Raw genomic sequence first — 15,902 nt, 5'->3', positions numbered from 1 at the left:
TGCCCGAGCCGTGCGGGGAGATGCCCGAGCCCTGAGGAGTTGGGTTGCGCCGGCTGCGGTCCCCCCTGCAGCCCCTGCTCCCAGCCCGCAGCGATGCCACCCTGAGAGCTGCTTTCCAGACACAAGTCATGGACCTTTCTAAGAGGCATGCGGGTAATAATCGTCCTGCTGAGAAGTGTTTGGAGCTCATGAGGGTGCTTTTTACCCCTTTTCCAGGTCTTCGTGTTCGATGTGGGAAAGGAAACCTGGAAATCCTATGACTGGTCAAAAATTACAACCGTGGCAGCTTTCGGGAAGTACGATGCTGAGCTGATGTGCTATGCTCACTCTAAAGGCTCCAGGGTAGTACTGAAAGGTTGGTCACATTGCACAAATGTGGGTATTTATGTGGTACATGAATGAGAACATAATGTACATGGGGCTATAATACCTTGACATTTCACATTCACTTGTATGCAGAGTATTAACAATCAGTAAGAGGATTAATTAGTGAGGGGATAATGCACACAGGACTATAATACCTTGACATTTTGCGTGTGCTGGTATGCAGGGCATTAAAAAGGAAACCACTGCGGCTTCTGCCACAGTAATGACAAAACAATTCCAGTGACGACTAAATAAAAGTTCTCTACAAGGAACAGCAGAGCTAAGGAGGAAGGGAGGAAAGGAAAAGCCTGTAGAAGATACTTATCTGGGTCCGTATTCTGGATGTTATGCGCAGTACCCAAGAGACAGGGTAAGGGAAATATTTTTCACTTAAATCAATCCTTCTGTATTAGGAATGGAAAACATGAATACTCGGGGACTCTGTGCAGGCACAAATGCGGATTAGAAAGACAAAGTCCATTACAGCTTACATGATGTAATCAAGGTTTGGTTCTGTTGAGGCCAAAACGAAATCCAAGAGCACAATGTGGAAAGCAACAAAGGTTAAATATAAAACTATTAGGTTTATCTAAACAGTAAGACACAGTCCCTCTGGTTCTGTGGAAATACTGGAAGTACATTAATTTCAAGAAAGAAAGTATACAGTGGCTAAAAGGTTATTAAGCAAAAGTAAGGAAATTAAAATTATAGAAAAAAATCCAAAATAAACTTAATTTTAAACACTGCTGTCTCAAAGAAGCTTGGTAATCTCTTCTGGGGTGAGTTCTCAAAATTATGCTTGGGTAAAAAGTTAACTCCTTTGTATTTTACCAGCATGGGTGTGGGGATTTTTTATTTTGTGGTTATGTTTGTTGGTTTAGTAAAAACAAACCTTTCCTCCTTACTGTGGTGCAAATGCGTGTTAACTCTTGAAGGCCTCTTGTCTAGGTGATGTACCTCTTAAGGAAATTGTTGATCCCTCTAAAAGAGCAGCATGGATATCGCAACAGGTGGACCTTGCAAAAAAACAGTATATGGATGGAATTAACATAGATATAGAGCAAGAAGTTAACGAAACCTCCCCTGAGTATTATGCATTAACAGAGCTTGTTAAAGAGACTACAGATGCTTTTCACAGAGAAATACCAGGATCACAGGTGATAATAATGTACTTTGTACAAACATTAAGTCTAACTTTATGAAATGCAAGGAGTTTGAGAATGCCATTTAGTGTATGAATATGGAAAACTGTATGCAGATCTAAAGCATGATATTCTCATGAATGATTAATTATGAATGTTAACTATGATATGCTATCATACGAATCACACTTACTGACCTGTATGAATTTAAATGGAGAATGGTTTCACTTTTGTAGGTTAAATGTTACTGCCTTGCATAAACTGGCAGTTACTAGTGTGGCTTAATGAATCTTTGAAAGTAGGGCAAATACAACTTTCTGGTGCAAAAGCTTGACAATGTTTTGGTATACCCATCACTAAACTTCTAAGGATTTGCATCATGCTTCATGTTTTTTATCAGATGGTTTTCATGTTATATTTTTCACTTCCTTGGTGTTCTGAATTCACTAATAGGACTCTCACTGTTTATTATATAATATGTTTTATCAGCTGAGCAGCTTCTTCTGTAGGTCTTTAGTATCACTGCGTGTTAAACACTGTGCAGTATTTGGAAATAGTCTTTAAAAGTTACAGCTTTTTTACAAGAGAATACAAGAGGGCCCAAGTGATACTAACTTGTGCATTTTTCCTTCAGGTAACATTTGATGTGGCTTGGTCTCCAGCATGCATAGATAAAAGGTGCTACAACTACACTGGAATTGCAGATGCCTGTGACTTCTTATTTGTGATGTCATATGATGAACAGAGCCAGATCTGGACAGACTGTATTGCAAAAGCCAATGCTCCTTACTTGCAGACTTTAGTTGGTGAGGACAAAATGCCTCCCCAGGAGGCAGAACATTCCCATTTGTTCACAAGAATAGATAGAAAAGATTGCTTTTTCTTAGACAAGTTTTTTGGTTGTATTAAGACTTTCAAGTGTGCTCAAATACATGTTGTCTGAATCTGAAAACAGTATCTCAGATCCTTATGACACTACAAACCTTTAGCAGTTGTGTGTTGTTACTTGTAAAGTGGTTGTCTAGCCCTCATGATTGTGAGGAACACTTTTAGAATGACAAATGGCAGCCAAAGCAATGGTGTCTGCCAGGGCTTCACAGGACCTGAAACATTTATCTTGTGAACTGCTGCTATGGGCAGCTGGTTCTAAGTGTGAGCAACTAGAGCAGCTACTAGGATCTGAATAGAGCAAGTCTAGGAGTATGCAGGTGGGAGGTAAAAAAGAGTTTGCACCTTAGCCTCTGTCTGGGGATCATGCAAGTCGTATATTGGCTCTGCCTCTAGATTAGTTGTAAGAATAAAAAGCATTGGAAAATGCATCTTAATTTTTATTTCCTTCAAAACTAGGATATGAAGAGTACATTACTATGGGCATTGATCCTAAGAAGCTTGTCATGGGCGTCCCCTGGTACGGCTATGACTATGTCTGCCAAAACCTATCTAAGGTAAGATGAAGATACTGTTATTTTTATCCTTGGAAAGAGACAGATAGATTTTAGTGATCCCGTTTTGGATTAGGAAATACTGTTGTGATGGATAAGAGCATAAAGCTGGGACTCAAGACAGAGACTTTTACTTGATAACTGATGAGTAATGTGTTACCAAACAAGGCATTTTATCTCCCCTGAGGCAATCTAACTCATGATATATAAGCACCAGGTTTGACTAAGGAGTGATAGATGTTATCTCTACAAGACAGATGATGTCCAAAGGCACTTTTGGATCTGCCTTCTCAACACAGTCACTAAGCTCACTGCTTAAAGACTATGTTCAACAAACCATAGCAAACCTACGACTGTTAAAAGTATCGTAGTTCAGGAATAAATCATGGAGTCTCAAACAACATTATACTTACTTACGAGAAATGTAAGAGTGAATTAAAAGTGGATAAGTCAGCTGTGTAAGCTGAATGATGTCCTGCCGAGCAGACAAAATTGTAACTGTTTTAATTTGCTTCTGCCTACAAATAGTATGTCTGCCACAGATACTTGAAGATTCACGATTTTTGAGACCCCAGTGCTGTTTCTGACTTTCTTCTTGGCTGTACTGCTATTTTGGAGCTCAGTAGATCTATCTAACATGAAACTCTTGCCTTCTGGTTTTTTTTCAGGATCACGTTTGTTCCCTTTCCAAAGTACCTTTCCGTGGGGCTCCTTGCAGTGATGCGGCAGGGCGTCAGGTCCCCTACAGAGCAATCATGAAGCAGGTGAACAGTTCTCTTTCAGGGGTGCTGTGGGATGAGGTACAGAAATCTCCATTTTATGAATACAAGGTAAGTGTCTATAAGACACCATGTTGTGGAGTAAAGTTCATGAACCATAGTTCTTTGATTATAAAGTTTTCAGGGTTAGATTCTTCCATTTGTGTTTTCTGCTTCCCTTTTTTTGTGGGTGTGTGTGTAGTAAGATTTCTATATCTTGAATTTCTAGTCTGAAAGAGGGGTGCAGTAACTGAAGAATCCAGGAGTAATAAAGATCTATGAGATTATATCATGTCAAAAAGGCCATTTTCACACAAAGAAATCCTATAGCTCCATCCTTCACTATTGTAGTTACTTCTATGAGTTGATGATTCTGAGACACTCTTAAGTTTTTCTAAGAGTGGCTTGCATGCTTGTTGGCTTCTGCATTTGGTTTCTACATAGGCATAGTGAAAGAGTCCATGAAAGATTGTCCTTACATGAACAACACAGTGTATGCATTTGGTCATGTTTCTTTAGACATAATTTTAAATTTCACATGTAGATGAGTAAAAGGTACTGTAAGCAATGACCAGGTCAAAGCAGCATAACTTTGACAAAAATTTACAACCTCCTCTAAAACTGTTTATTGCTGCTAAAGCACTTAATGTCTAACTAAATTCACCTGTTAGGTTAGATAGTGTATCTGAGATTTTAGCTGCATTTTAAAAAATTATTAAAATACAAATTAGCTAAGTCTTTTTATCTAACTTCAGTTAAAATGTGTCACTGTTTTATAACTCAGATTCTACAAGTAAAAAAATAGCCAAATATTTGACTTAAAAATTTTAATTGTCCTGTGTGAAAAATAATTTGTAAATCAGGAAAGTATCATTATGTAAATCTACATAGCTTGTATATCTGAATTTTTAATTGTACTTTTCACTGCATTCGAGAGAAAATGTATCAAAACTCTATGAACTTCAATGTGTGATGTTTCTGTAGATAGGTGGATACTGAGGCTAGTGTTTAAATGTTTCCATAGGATTCTCTTGGTCAGTTCCACCAAGTATGGTATGATGACCCTCGCAGCATCTCTCTAAAAGCAGCGTATGTGAAGAATCGAGGTTTACGGGGCATTGGCATGTGGAATGGAAATAGTCTTGACTATTCCAGGGAAGCTGTAGCAGAACAACAAACTCAAGCAATGTGGCAAGCCCTGACACCGTAAGAACTATGTGAACCTTTGATTTAGAATGATGAAAATTGGTATTTTTTTTTTGTTATGGCTTATACTATCATAGATTTTGACTTTATATAAATATACCATGATTACAAAAATTTAAGAGAACTAGCCAAATTCATCTTGTTATTTTGTATGCAAAGCCATATTCTCATTCTTCAAAAAGTTTCAATGTTGCTTTAGCAGCATTTTTTTTAAAGACTGCTCATATTTTTTATTTTTCACAACTAATGTAAATTGGTTGAGGCTTGAACCCAGTGTGTATCTGGTAACAAGAAAGACCAAGTGGATTTACAGCAGCAATCTAATAATGGTCCTCTACTAAGGCTGCCTGCTGCAGCAAGTATTCATTCTGGGGTTGCATGGTGCAGTCTCAGCTTTCTGACTTCCCACCCCAACCTATATTTTAGCTAAATTGCTCTTGAATCAGATTAAACACGGAACACTGGAGAGACAGATTGTGGTTTACATGCAACTTGGTGAAACTTGTGCTTGTACTTGGTTACTCTTCTAGAGATTAAAATATTTCATAGACTGAAGAAATTATGTAACATGAAGTCATTGCCATTAAGATTTTTATGAGACTGTTAGAAAGGAATATTCAATAAACTCCAGTTTCACTGTGCTTATGTATCATGTAAATTCCTTAGTTTCAAAAGCAAAAAAATCTTGGACCTTATGTTGTCTTTCTAGTTCATATTTTTCATAAAATAATTTGGATAGAGAAATTGTGCAACTTTTTAAAGTATCTGTAGTCATGGGAAGATTGACTGGTGTTTACAAGATTTTTTTTTTTGTTGTTGTTAAATAAAATGCTGTCTTCACTAAGGCTTATAAACAGTGTTGTCTGTTTATGCTTTACTTGTTCCACAGCTTACAGCCCACAATACTTCTGTGTTTCTCAGAACTGTGTCACAATCAGATAAGTGCAACTGTGCCCTGCTTAAGTGACTCCATTAATTAAACAATTTATTTAATTGATATATGTAGTCAGTTGTGGGGTGGTTTTTTTGGTTTGGTTTGTTTTTTTTTTCCCTTGCTAAATATTACTGGAAGAACACCACAGAATAGCAGCATTACCAGGCACCATGAGTGCCTGACTGTTTGATATTACAGGTGATGGAAGGTGAAGCCTACTGCTCTCACATTAAAAAAAAAAATTCCCTCAGAAAATCAGAGGGCTCTACACCAGAACTCTGGTCTTTAGGTTTTAGGAGAAACTGATAAATTTATTTGACATATAGATACTTCAGAATTTGTATTACTAATTATATTCATATGCTAAAATTCTGTGAGTTGGATATCTGTGAAATTGAGAGGTCTTCAGGAGCAGATGATCTAAACTACAAAATCCTAACTGAAGGGCAGAGGACTTTATAGTAACACTCTCCTTCCTGTAGCAGACAAACATCGTGAGTTGATATAATTTGGATTCAGATTTTCCACTAGCTAGTTGCCTCCTCTTGTGCCTTAATTAAGACACAATTCTGAACTACTTTTGAATTGAGCAAAAGTGGTTGTAGTTTTCATAATTAATGTAATACTTTAGCACTAAAATCTTTGTTAAATCCTGTCTTTAAGAAAATAAATTGGATAATGGCTGGTTTGACTCAAGACCTTTGGAAGTTAGTCTTTTTGAGAATTGCATAATTTTCTTGTCGTATTATTGACTTCCCATGAGTGTTTCACTTCCAGTAATAAATACAGCCTTGTCAGCTTTATAGCTGACATGAATTCCTAGCATGTTACTGTTCTGCTAAATGTAATAACATATGGAACTGTGAAGAAACAAACAGAAGAGCTAGAAAAAGGGACTATCAATAAGAGGTTTCTGATTACTCTTTCAGAGAATTGTTTACTTAAGCACATGCATGAGCTTGAACTTAAAGAAAAACAGAGTATGTGCTACTGTAAGTTGGACCAGGATCATCCTTACAGCTTGTCCCAGACAAAGCTTGCCTTTTCCACTAACTACAGAAGAAGGTTAATGTCCATGTGGCTTTCCTAATAAGAGAGGGAAAAAAAGCAGCTAGATATAAAATAAGGTGAGATTATCTGAGATTTTGTTCATAATAATAAGTTAATAATACATTGGTAGTTTAGACATACTTATAACGATGAAAATATACTTCAGTAAATAGCTAAATAAAGGATTACTGTTGCTGTAGTTCTACAGAAGACATATTTTAATAATTTTCCAAAAATTTAATGTGTGTGCCTGAAAATAAGAACAGGAGGTTATAGATTACAGGTTTATATGCTTAGTATACAAATTGCCTAGTATACAAATTCAACAACATTTATATAGTTGATGTCTTTTTACAAGATAATGTCAAGAATACACAAACAAAGGCTCTGAAGTTCTGAGCTTCTATACAGAGCTTGTTAAAGTCATGTTATCCTCTTAAATTCCTGATTTGCTGGACTGGAGGACTAAAGCTGATTGAAGCTTCTGTGTCAGTTCCGCTCTCAGTGCTCGTAAATCAGATGCTGCCTGCTTTCTCATCTGCAGAAGAACCAGTAATTTAAGGAATTGCAATTTAAGGAAGTTTTTTGGAGTTGACATGCATATGGGTTTACATAGCTAAGACTGTTTTACACAAGATGGTTGAATATAGGATGCATCTTTCATCTCTAAAAGTTTACATGTCTAATTAGCTAGCCTAGTTCTAGTACTACTTTCTTCTGTACTTCACCTTGGTGTTTTTAAGAGACAACTGTGAAATTCATTGTTCTTTCCACTCCTTGTTGTACAATGGAGGAGGCATAATGAGTACATCCACCCTAGATTACCCAGTAAACAACAGCATGGGCAATCTCTGTGATGCTGAGGACTCCTATTTCAAGCATTCAGAGTTGAGAAGTGATCCAGTGTGAAGGCTTATACCATCAACTTCCTTCCAAAGAGAGCCATAGGCAGCATTGGTATGGAATAAAGCAGATGAAGAGGACTGCCATCTGCTTGGAGAGCCATTCTTTTTTTTTTCTTTCTTTCTTTCTTTCTTTCTTTCTTTCTTTCTTTCTTTCTTTCTTTCTTTCTACTAGGGTTGTTTTTTTTTTCTTAGCCATGGTCTGCTACTGATGACTGCCTCACCAAGTGTGTTCCATTAATTAAATTTTGGGTGAAATGGGGATTTTATGAAAGAGATTGTGAAGCTTACATAGTACCTTGAAAATCTAAGTTGCTTGAATTCCATACATTCAAAATCATCTAAACCTGGTGTTACCTTAATTTCTATTACAAGTTTCATTTTTGTATCATCCAGCTTTCTCCTCAGTTGATCGAGTTCATGCTGCACTGTAGTAATCCGGATGATCATGTAATTCTATACGAAACAACAACAACACCACTTTTAAATGCAGCATTAGTGCATCTCTTCACTCATTGGATGTTACTTTACCACCCAGAAACAATCCTTTAAACTTTTTCCAACTCCCCTACTTTCTTCCAGTCCTCCATCTGTGCTGGGCTGTCTCTGCGCTGTAAGCAGTTCCCTTCTGCTGCCAGCCCTTCACCTACATGCGGAGGTTCTTCCACTCCCTATTGCTTTGGGAAGTTAAGATCCAGATCAGATCTCCTGAGTAACAGCACATTGTTTTGCAATTATCTTTTATGGCTTATATGATAAAGTTGCCCATACCAGGAGCTATTAAGCGGTATCTGTAGCCTCTCATCTCTGAGCTGCTGCTGTAAGCTCCCCACCCAGGGGTGTAGCTGCCTGCATACAAGGGTCCAAGTCCCAGCTCTGACACCGCACAGCTCTCTAACCCTGGCTCAGACCACTGAGAAAGCATGAAAGGCACACAGTCATGCAGGAAAAAACCAAGCAGGGTCGTCAGACTAGTTGTTGAGAAATCACTGTGCCATTGGGTTGAGTCACCAGTGAGGAAAAGCTGGTGGAAGAGGGGAAACCAGCAACACAGGGATCTGTTCCCCAGAGCCCGACTCTTCCTGCCTGACTGATGCCTGTCTGGCCAGCACGTAGCTCACGGGGCGTGGAGAGCATACTTGTGCTTAGCCTAATAGCTCATTAAATCCTAGCTACTTCTGTATGTGCTAGCCAATAAAAACTGCTGTATGCATGTTAAGTTGTGCATATCCTTCACAAAAGGCCTCTTTGTGCCTAGACAGAGGGACCTAACAACCCCCCTGATATCCACCTCAAAAGGAGCAATAACATGTCTGAACATATCTAGTAATATAATGTAATAACAACCCTATTAATATTTTTATAATGTAGATATTAAGATAGTTCAAATAATACACGTGTGTATATTATTTGCACTCTTAGATTATAAATATACTTCCCCCCCTTTCAGATACAAGATTTTTTCCTAATCTAACTTCAGATTTGCCAACAGACTTGCTTTCATTAACACATTTAGAAAATTAGCAGGTAAAACTATTGGGAAGGGTGTTTCCTGCTTTTATCTTTTCTTTTTTTAATTCCTCCCTGAGCTTCCCATGATTTGACGCCAACAACATAACAAAAGACTCACAGTTGCACAATAGTTTAGGTGCAACCACTTCAAACTAGAATTTATTACCTCTGTATGTGAAGTTTGGGATGATGAGAACAATACAGAACCGAACAATTCATTAATCATACGTAACAAAAGCGGATTTTGTTATGAGAATATATTGTATTCACAAAGCAGGAAGAGTCAAGTGCTTAGACTCAAGCACTTCAGTCTTTTTGAGAAGAATGGGCTGAAGGAATTCTATACCTCAAGATAACTGAGGGATATATTTGGATGTTAAAGCTAGTTTACAAGTCATCAGTTGGTGATGAATCTGTTACTTTAATTTATATTTTATACAAAAAACCCTCAGGCTGTGTAAAAAGAGAGATTAAATAATAAAAGCAAATACCTTGGAGTTTGTCATATTGTTTGGTCGTTTTCGGCTGTCTCTGGCTTCCAATTGCAAGAGTAATTTCTGGTGATAAAGCTCTAAATCTTGTCGCAGTTTGTTTAAAGCAGTCTCCAGTGAAACTGTGGCCTTCTTAGTTTCAAAATACTTCTTTTTCCATTCCTCACGAACTACAAAAGAAAACAGTAATACTTTTTGGTCTTGTTCACCTTATCATAAGGTCTATTGAAGACAGTAATGACCAACTGATCTCACAAGATTCAGTTGGCCAATGTGCACATTAAAGCATGACAGTATGTTTCTTTAAAAAAATCAATTAGTGAAAAATCTTAATTAAAATAACATTCACTATAATGCAACTGAATTTTCACACAATCACCTGCAACAAAATGCTGATCTATCCACCGAGGTATAACACAAGATCCAAAACCAAAATTTTGTTCTGCAGGTTTCAGTTGCACAGTAAGTGCTCCAGACCTGCGAAGACTGATATGCCCACCACAGTCTGAAACCCACAGCTTTTCTGTAGCAGAATACTTAGCAGTGTAGATTTATGCAAAATCTGAGCTCTGCAGGGCCAGAGATTTTGAATGGCTTAGTTTTATACAGAAGTCCCAAGATTATAGGAAACAGTTACTTACCATTACACTTAACTAAGATTCCTCCTCTGCTGTTAACATGCTATCAACAGCTGGCACGTAAATCCCCCCGTGTCTGCTGTGGCAGTCTGATGGCCATATCCATCCACTAGTCTGCACAGTGTCTTGAATTTGATTCCTTCTTTCAAGGCATATTTTGGGAAATTGGTACAACTGCTTCTCAGAAACTTACCAAAAAGAACCCATCTGACTGTAACCCCACTAACTGAGAGTGACTGTCAGCATGGCAATCCTAGACAGATATTAAAAATAGACTGGATGGCTGTTCCTACCAAATATGCTCTTCCATTGATATCTTGTGAAGAAACATGTTTGCAAATGCACTTATTTATGAAACTCTACAGGTCTGATAAAAATAATTCAGAGGTAGAGACACTTCTTAAAGAACCTGCTGAAGCTGTTTGAATCCTTGTGAAATAACCTTTATTTTACCTAACTGGTTATCATAATTTAAGACAATGCAGGAGCCATTTAGGGCTTATCTCAGTAGGGTAAATTAGCTTGCCTTGCAGCTCCATGCTACTACAGATTCCCTGCTTCAAGTAACCAAGTTTGCTTTTTAAATATAACTTCACCATGCTGCAGAGTGCAGGGTAGCCATGCCCTTAGAGAATCACTGGAAGAATGGGCTTGTCTTTTCTTTTCAAAGCTACAAATAATAGTTGAGACTCCTAGTGATTTAGCTGTATTTAAGTACGAAGAGAATGCTCTCAAAACATCAAAGTGATTAAACCTCATCTCTGCACAACTGGAATGTGACTTAGGAAGGAAAGTTTAAGTATAAACTTGAAAATTATTCTACAAAGAAAATTTGTGTGGGATTGCAGTAAGATTTTTACCTTGTTGCAAAACAAGGCTTGTCAAGCTTGTCACGACAGGATTGCAACTTCCATGCCATAAGCTGAATATCATTACATAGCAGGAACAAAAAGTATTATGCTGTCAGTTTTACTAGAATCCCTATCAACACAGTAAAAACCTCTGTACGCACCAGTTAAAGGCAGGTTGAGAATACACCAGCTGCCCTGGGCCTCAAACAGTGAAGAGGCCTCCAGTAGCTCCCTGAGCACTGTACATATGTGGGACACAACCTGAATGGTTTATAAAAGCCAGGATATGTTTAGATTTATAAAACTGCCACAAAGAAGTGGAAGGAAACATTGAACCTTGAATCTTTCCAGCATGCTGTTATACGAATGAGCCTTCTTGGAGATACTGGTTAGCAAACTGCCCTCTCTGTAATTAAGCTCACTGGTTTCAGTGTCATGTCTCAATCATTCCAAATTCCAAAATAAATTAAAAGGGTACCGTGGTATCTCCTCAGCTTATTTTGTTCCAGTAGCTCTTTAGCTTTTCTGATCAGTTCTTCTCTATTTTTTTCCATGTGCCTTCTGGCTTTCTTCATTTGTTGCAATTGTTCTACCATCTTGTTTTCTAAAGATAGTATAATTACAGTATCAGATACTGTAAGTAGGAATTATCAATCAAGATTTTTGTAATGCACCCATCATAAAACACACCATAAGCTCTGTCAGAACAGGTCATAGAAATTATTTCATTTTAATAAACTATCTCTTAACTTTTCAAAATGGCTGGTGCATCAGAAAAAAAGTGAGAAATCCAGCATTCATCCAGCATTCATACAGACACAAACAAATAAACACCCTTTTCTATGCCTAGACATTGTATCACTAAAATTCAAGATATATATATACTGCAGACATTGAAAACTCTTGCCACATCAAGCCAAAAAAGCCTCCAAAAGACTATTTCCTGCTCAAAATACTTTACTGAAATCTTGACTTAAACTCCAGCTGGTCATAGGCAGGACAGCATCTCAGACTTTCAGTAGTCTGCAAGAATAAGTCAATCACTTATCTTCTCACTATCCTTCTCCTCCACCACAGCAGAGGTTCCTCAGCAATAACACTAGTGGTCTCCTTTGCTACATTCTCTTTTGAGTAAGCAGTATCCCTCCTTTTCTCCTTCCACCCCAAGTCCACAAGCTGGGTTTTCTAGCACTGGGAACCTGCCATGCTCTATGAACAGCCCATCCAATTATAAATGCCTGAAATTTTCCAACCACAAACTAGAATTTTTAACAATACTGTGAACAAATGTATGTACAAATTCTTTGATAAAGTAGGTATTTCTGTATTTATTAACTATTCAGTCTTGACTAAATGTTCACTTCCCTGCTATTTCTTGGAATCATATACTCACTTGCTGCCCGAATTTCAGGAACTTGAGCTGGATTTACAGAACGTGCCAGAAAAGGTGGATTAGGAGGCGAAATACATTCTTTCGGACAAATAAAATTATTTTGCTTGTTTTCATCTGCCTATAGAGTAAAAAGACACAATTATAAGTACATAAATCATAATCCTGAATAGTCACATTAGACATATTCCCTAAAAGTAGTCTGAGTGAATGGGAGGGCTGAATTTGCATTCTGCATATAAACTCTTTTTATTCTGTTACCAGTACAAATTATTACTAAATTACAAACAGCTGGACCTCTGCAAATAAAATCAGAACACTAAACACTTACATTGCAGAGAACACACAGACAAAAACATGAACTAATTGTTCTTGTCCATGTCCATAACCCCAGAAGTTACTGACACTCCCATGCAAGACTGGAATAATGGGCCTTACAACTGTCATCTGGCTCACTGCTTACAAAGACCAGACTGCCAATTTCTAAACTAAAATTTATAATAACAGATTTTCATAAGACTCCACTACAATCACTTCTGCAACAGTTAATAGTGATGGCTACTATGCTCCCACTACTATGTGGGTGCTGAGTCTTCCTAAATATGTTCTTATTCTGATACTATGACTATATCATATCTATGTTTTAAAAGATTTTATAGTTTTTTATCAGAAGTTTTGCTTGGCTTAGGAGAAGACAAATTTATACCATAGGAAGTACGAAATTATAAAAATGTCACTGATAAAAACAATAAAATGTTACTGTCAAGAAACGGTAAAAAAAATTCAGACAACGTTGATAAGACTGAGATTGTTATTGTGTATGTAATACCTGTTAAATTATAACCAGACGTATAAACTCTGATGATTTCATTGTTTAGAAATATAGTTGATTTTTCACTAGGAAATCTGCTTAGTAGCAGTGCATCAATTAACTTTTCTCAATTACTCTCAAATCTGCATTTGAGTATTTCATATTTGTAATGAGTTACCTGTCTTATAAAATTAGACAGTTTCTAGGTGGAGAACTATATTTATTGCTCAAGATTACAAAGAATCTGTTACCTTGAAAAACACACCTGATTATCCAGTGTTTCACCAGGATCAGGTATAGACTTGCTAGTTCTGCATTGCTGCAAGCTAAAGATAAAATCAGAGCAACAAGTGAAAATTCATGCAATGAATATTTTTTCCCCATTTTTTCATTTATTTGAAGTCTGTAAAATAAGCTTCTAGTTATGAATTAATATTATCCACTATTTTAGCAGAATCACTATTTACTAACCTTTGGGTTTTGTGTGCATATTCTGTGGTTTGGTCTTCCATTATTTTAAGAATTCCAGCATCCTGTATCCTGTCTCTTCTTAGTTTGGTATCTTTTTGGTGGTCATTATTTTCCATGTTTGTTAGTTCTGTGACAAGATAGTGATGATCAAAATAGACAGACTACACTCAAAATTCAAGTTGCTTTGATTGTCAATGCCTGGACTTTCCAACTTTGTTTAGAAATTCAGTGAATCAATCCAATAAATAATGTTTCTCTGGGGTTTGGAAATGTTGTGTGAATAACAGAAGAAATAAATAAATTTTTTAAAAAGTATTTTTGTTTTGAGAATTTGTACTAGCTAATTCTGGTAACTACTACAAGATACATTATCACAGATAAGCAAACTGCTTAATTATTTCATCTTCCCTAAACTAGTTCCAAATCTAACACTTTCTGGCTTTCAGAGACTGAAGATCCCTTACAAACTGGAGCAAGCAGAGAGGGAGAGCAAAATGTTTTGTGTTTAAATGTTACTGAATAAATGTTATCTGCTTTAAAATAAATACAGTACATATTTAAACAGAAAATTGCTGAGAGACTTTACTACTACAAAGTCCTACGTCCTTCATAATTCAAAATAAAGTTGTGGAAAACTTTTCAGTTATATAGTATATTAAGCAGTCTCATACTTAATAGCACTTAACATGATGAAGGGACAAAGCTATTTTTGACAGATTATGATGGGAAATTGAAATTACTGAAAAGCCATCTATGAAAGCCTTTTCTAATACACTCTGCAGACACGTCTCAAAGAATACAGTATCCAAATCTTTTTCTTACTCAAAGTGTTGGATATCCAGAAAATCATACTAAGTGAAATCTAAAAGGTGCCCATCATACCTATGAAAAACTTGAATATTGCCTCATTTAATAATTACTCATTAAAAATTTGCAATAGAAAAAAGGTCACCTTTTTTACATTAACTATAAAATTCTACTCAAATACTGAGCTACATTTCAAAAGTATTTCCTCAAAAACAATTTATATTTTTAATGCTAATATAGGAGTAGTCATTCGAATCCAATTTAAATGTATCAGTCATTTCTTTCTTGGTAATCAATAAAAATTTAGTAATATTAAGAACATCATCTAACTAGTCAGGGACTTAATGGCCCTCAGTATCCATAAGACAGCCCATTTTAAAGGAAGCAGCAGTTTTAACAGATCTCTTCTGAACATTTTTGGTTTTGGCACAGAATTGTTACCTAGTTAATGTGTGCTTTAAACCACTCCATACTTTTGTACTAGTTTCTGCTCAAATTGTTCTCTTACCTCTCAGTTTTAGGAATTCCACTGTTCAATAGCATATAAATAAACATTATATGGAAGGGAGAGGAGGAAACACTTCCTCTTCAGTAGAAATGTCGCCATGGATAAGATGACAATGAAAGCTGAAGTGAATAAATGCTTTCTCTGATACACTCATAACAAGATTTTTTTTTTTCATTTGAAATTGCTGTTGAATTATGGGATCATTATGCTCCAATCTATACAGTACCTGCTTAGTAATTTTTTTCATATAAGATTAGATAAATGTATCAGCTATAGTAAAGTGTTTCCCTATATCAGTACTCAGTAATAAAGAAGGACTCATCCAAAGTAAAACTACAGCTCTTAGAAAAATATTATTATTATTTAAAAAATTAGAATACTGTTCTAATAGCAATATTCCAACTCATGCTTTAACTATAGATTTCTTAAAACTTAACTTTACTCTGCCAACTTTCTAATATGCCTGCTTTAGCAAAAAGATGACAACAAACAGTTGTACCCTTTCGATATTTAATGTGATTTTGGGGTGTTTGGCTATTCTGGCCTTGTTCATCACTGTAGGTTACATGAAGAGTAAAAGCAGTTCCTTTGGCTTTGTCATTCCACTCTTCTTGATCTTGGCT

General features: G+C 36.5%; 2 protein-coding genes across 2 annotated transcripts in view; one reads left to right on the top strand and one right to left on the bottom strand.

The window, feature by feature from the left end:
* Positions 1 to 216: 216 nt before the first annotated feature.
* On the top strand, positions 217 to 4,918 carry CTBS (chitobiase; the record flags this gene model as incomplete). The annotated part of the gene is made up of 6 exons (XM_029085472.1): positions 217 to 355; positions 1,315 to 1,523; positions 2,143 to 2,314; positions 2,856 to 2,953; positions 3,619 to 3,780; positions 4,733 to 4,918. Coding segments are annotated over 6 exons (966 nt in total), but the record flags the coding sequence as incomplete, so codon positions are not given.
* Positions 4,919 to 7,334: 2,416 nt separating this feature from the next.
* The window catches only part of SPATA1 (spermatogenesis associated 1), a 16,031-nt gene continuing 7,463 nt past the window's right edge, over positions 7,335 to 15,902 (bottom strand). The window contains 8 exon segments of the mRNA XM_029085473.1: positions 7,335 to 7,436; positions 8,158 to 8,256; positions 9,804 to 9,973; positions 11,771 to 11,896; positions 12,686 to 12,803; positions 13,759 to 13,819; positions 13,965 to 14,091; positions 15,779 to 15,902. The exon segment at positions 15,779 to 15,902 is cut by the window's right edge and continues 31 nt beyond it. Of these exon segments, the coding sequence (XP_028941306.1) occupies positions 7,335 to 7,436; positions 8,158 to 8,256; positions 9,804 to 9,973; positions 11,771 to 11,896; positions 12,686 to 12,803; positions 13,759 to 13,819; positions 13,965 to 14,091; positions 15,779 to 15,902 (927 nt within the window).

The sequence above is a fragment of the Antrostomus carolinensis genome, unplaced genomic scaffold, assembly GCF_000700745.2.
Source record: "Antrostomus carolinensis isolate BGI_N321 unplaced genomic scaffold, ASM70074v2 scaffold43406, whole genome shotgun sequence".
Lineage (NCBI taxonomy): Eukaryota > Metazoa > Chordata > Aves > Caprimulgiformes > Caprimulgidae > Antrostomus > Antrostomus carolinensis.
The sequence above is the reverse complement of the archived record's forward strand: the minus strand, read 5'-3'. Positions and strand labels throughout refer to the sequence as shown.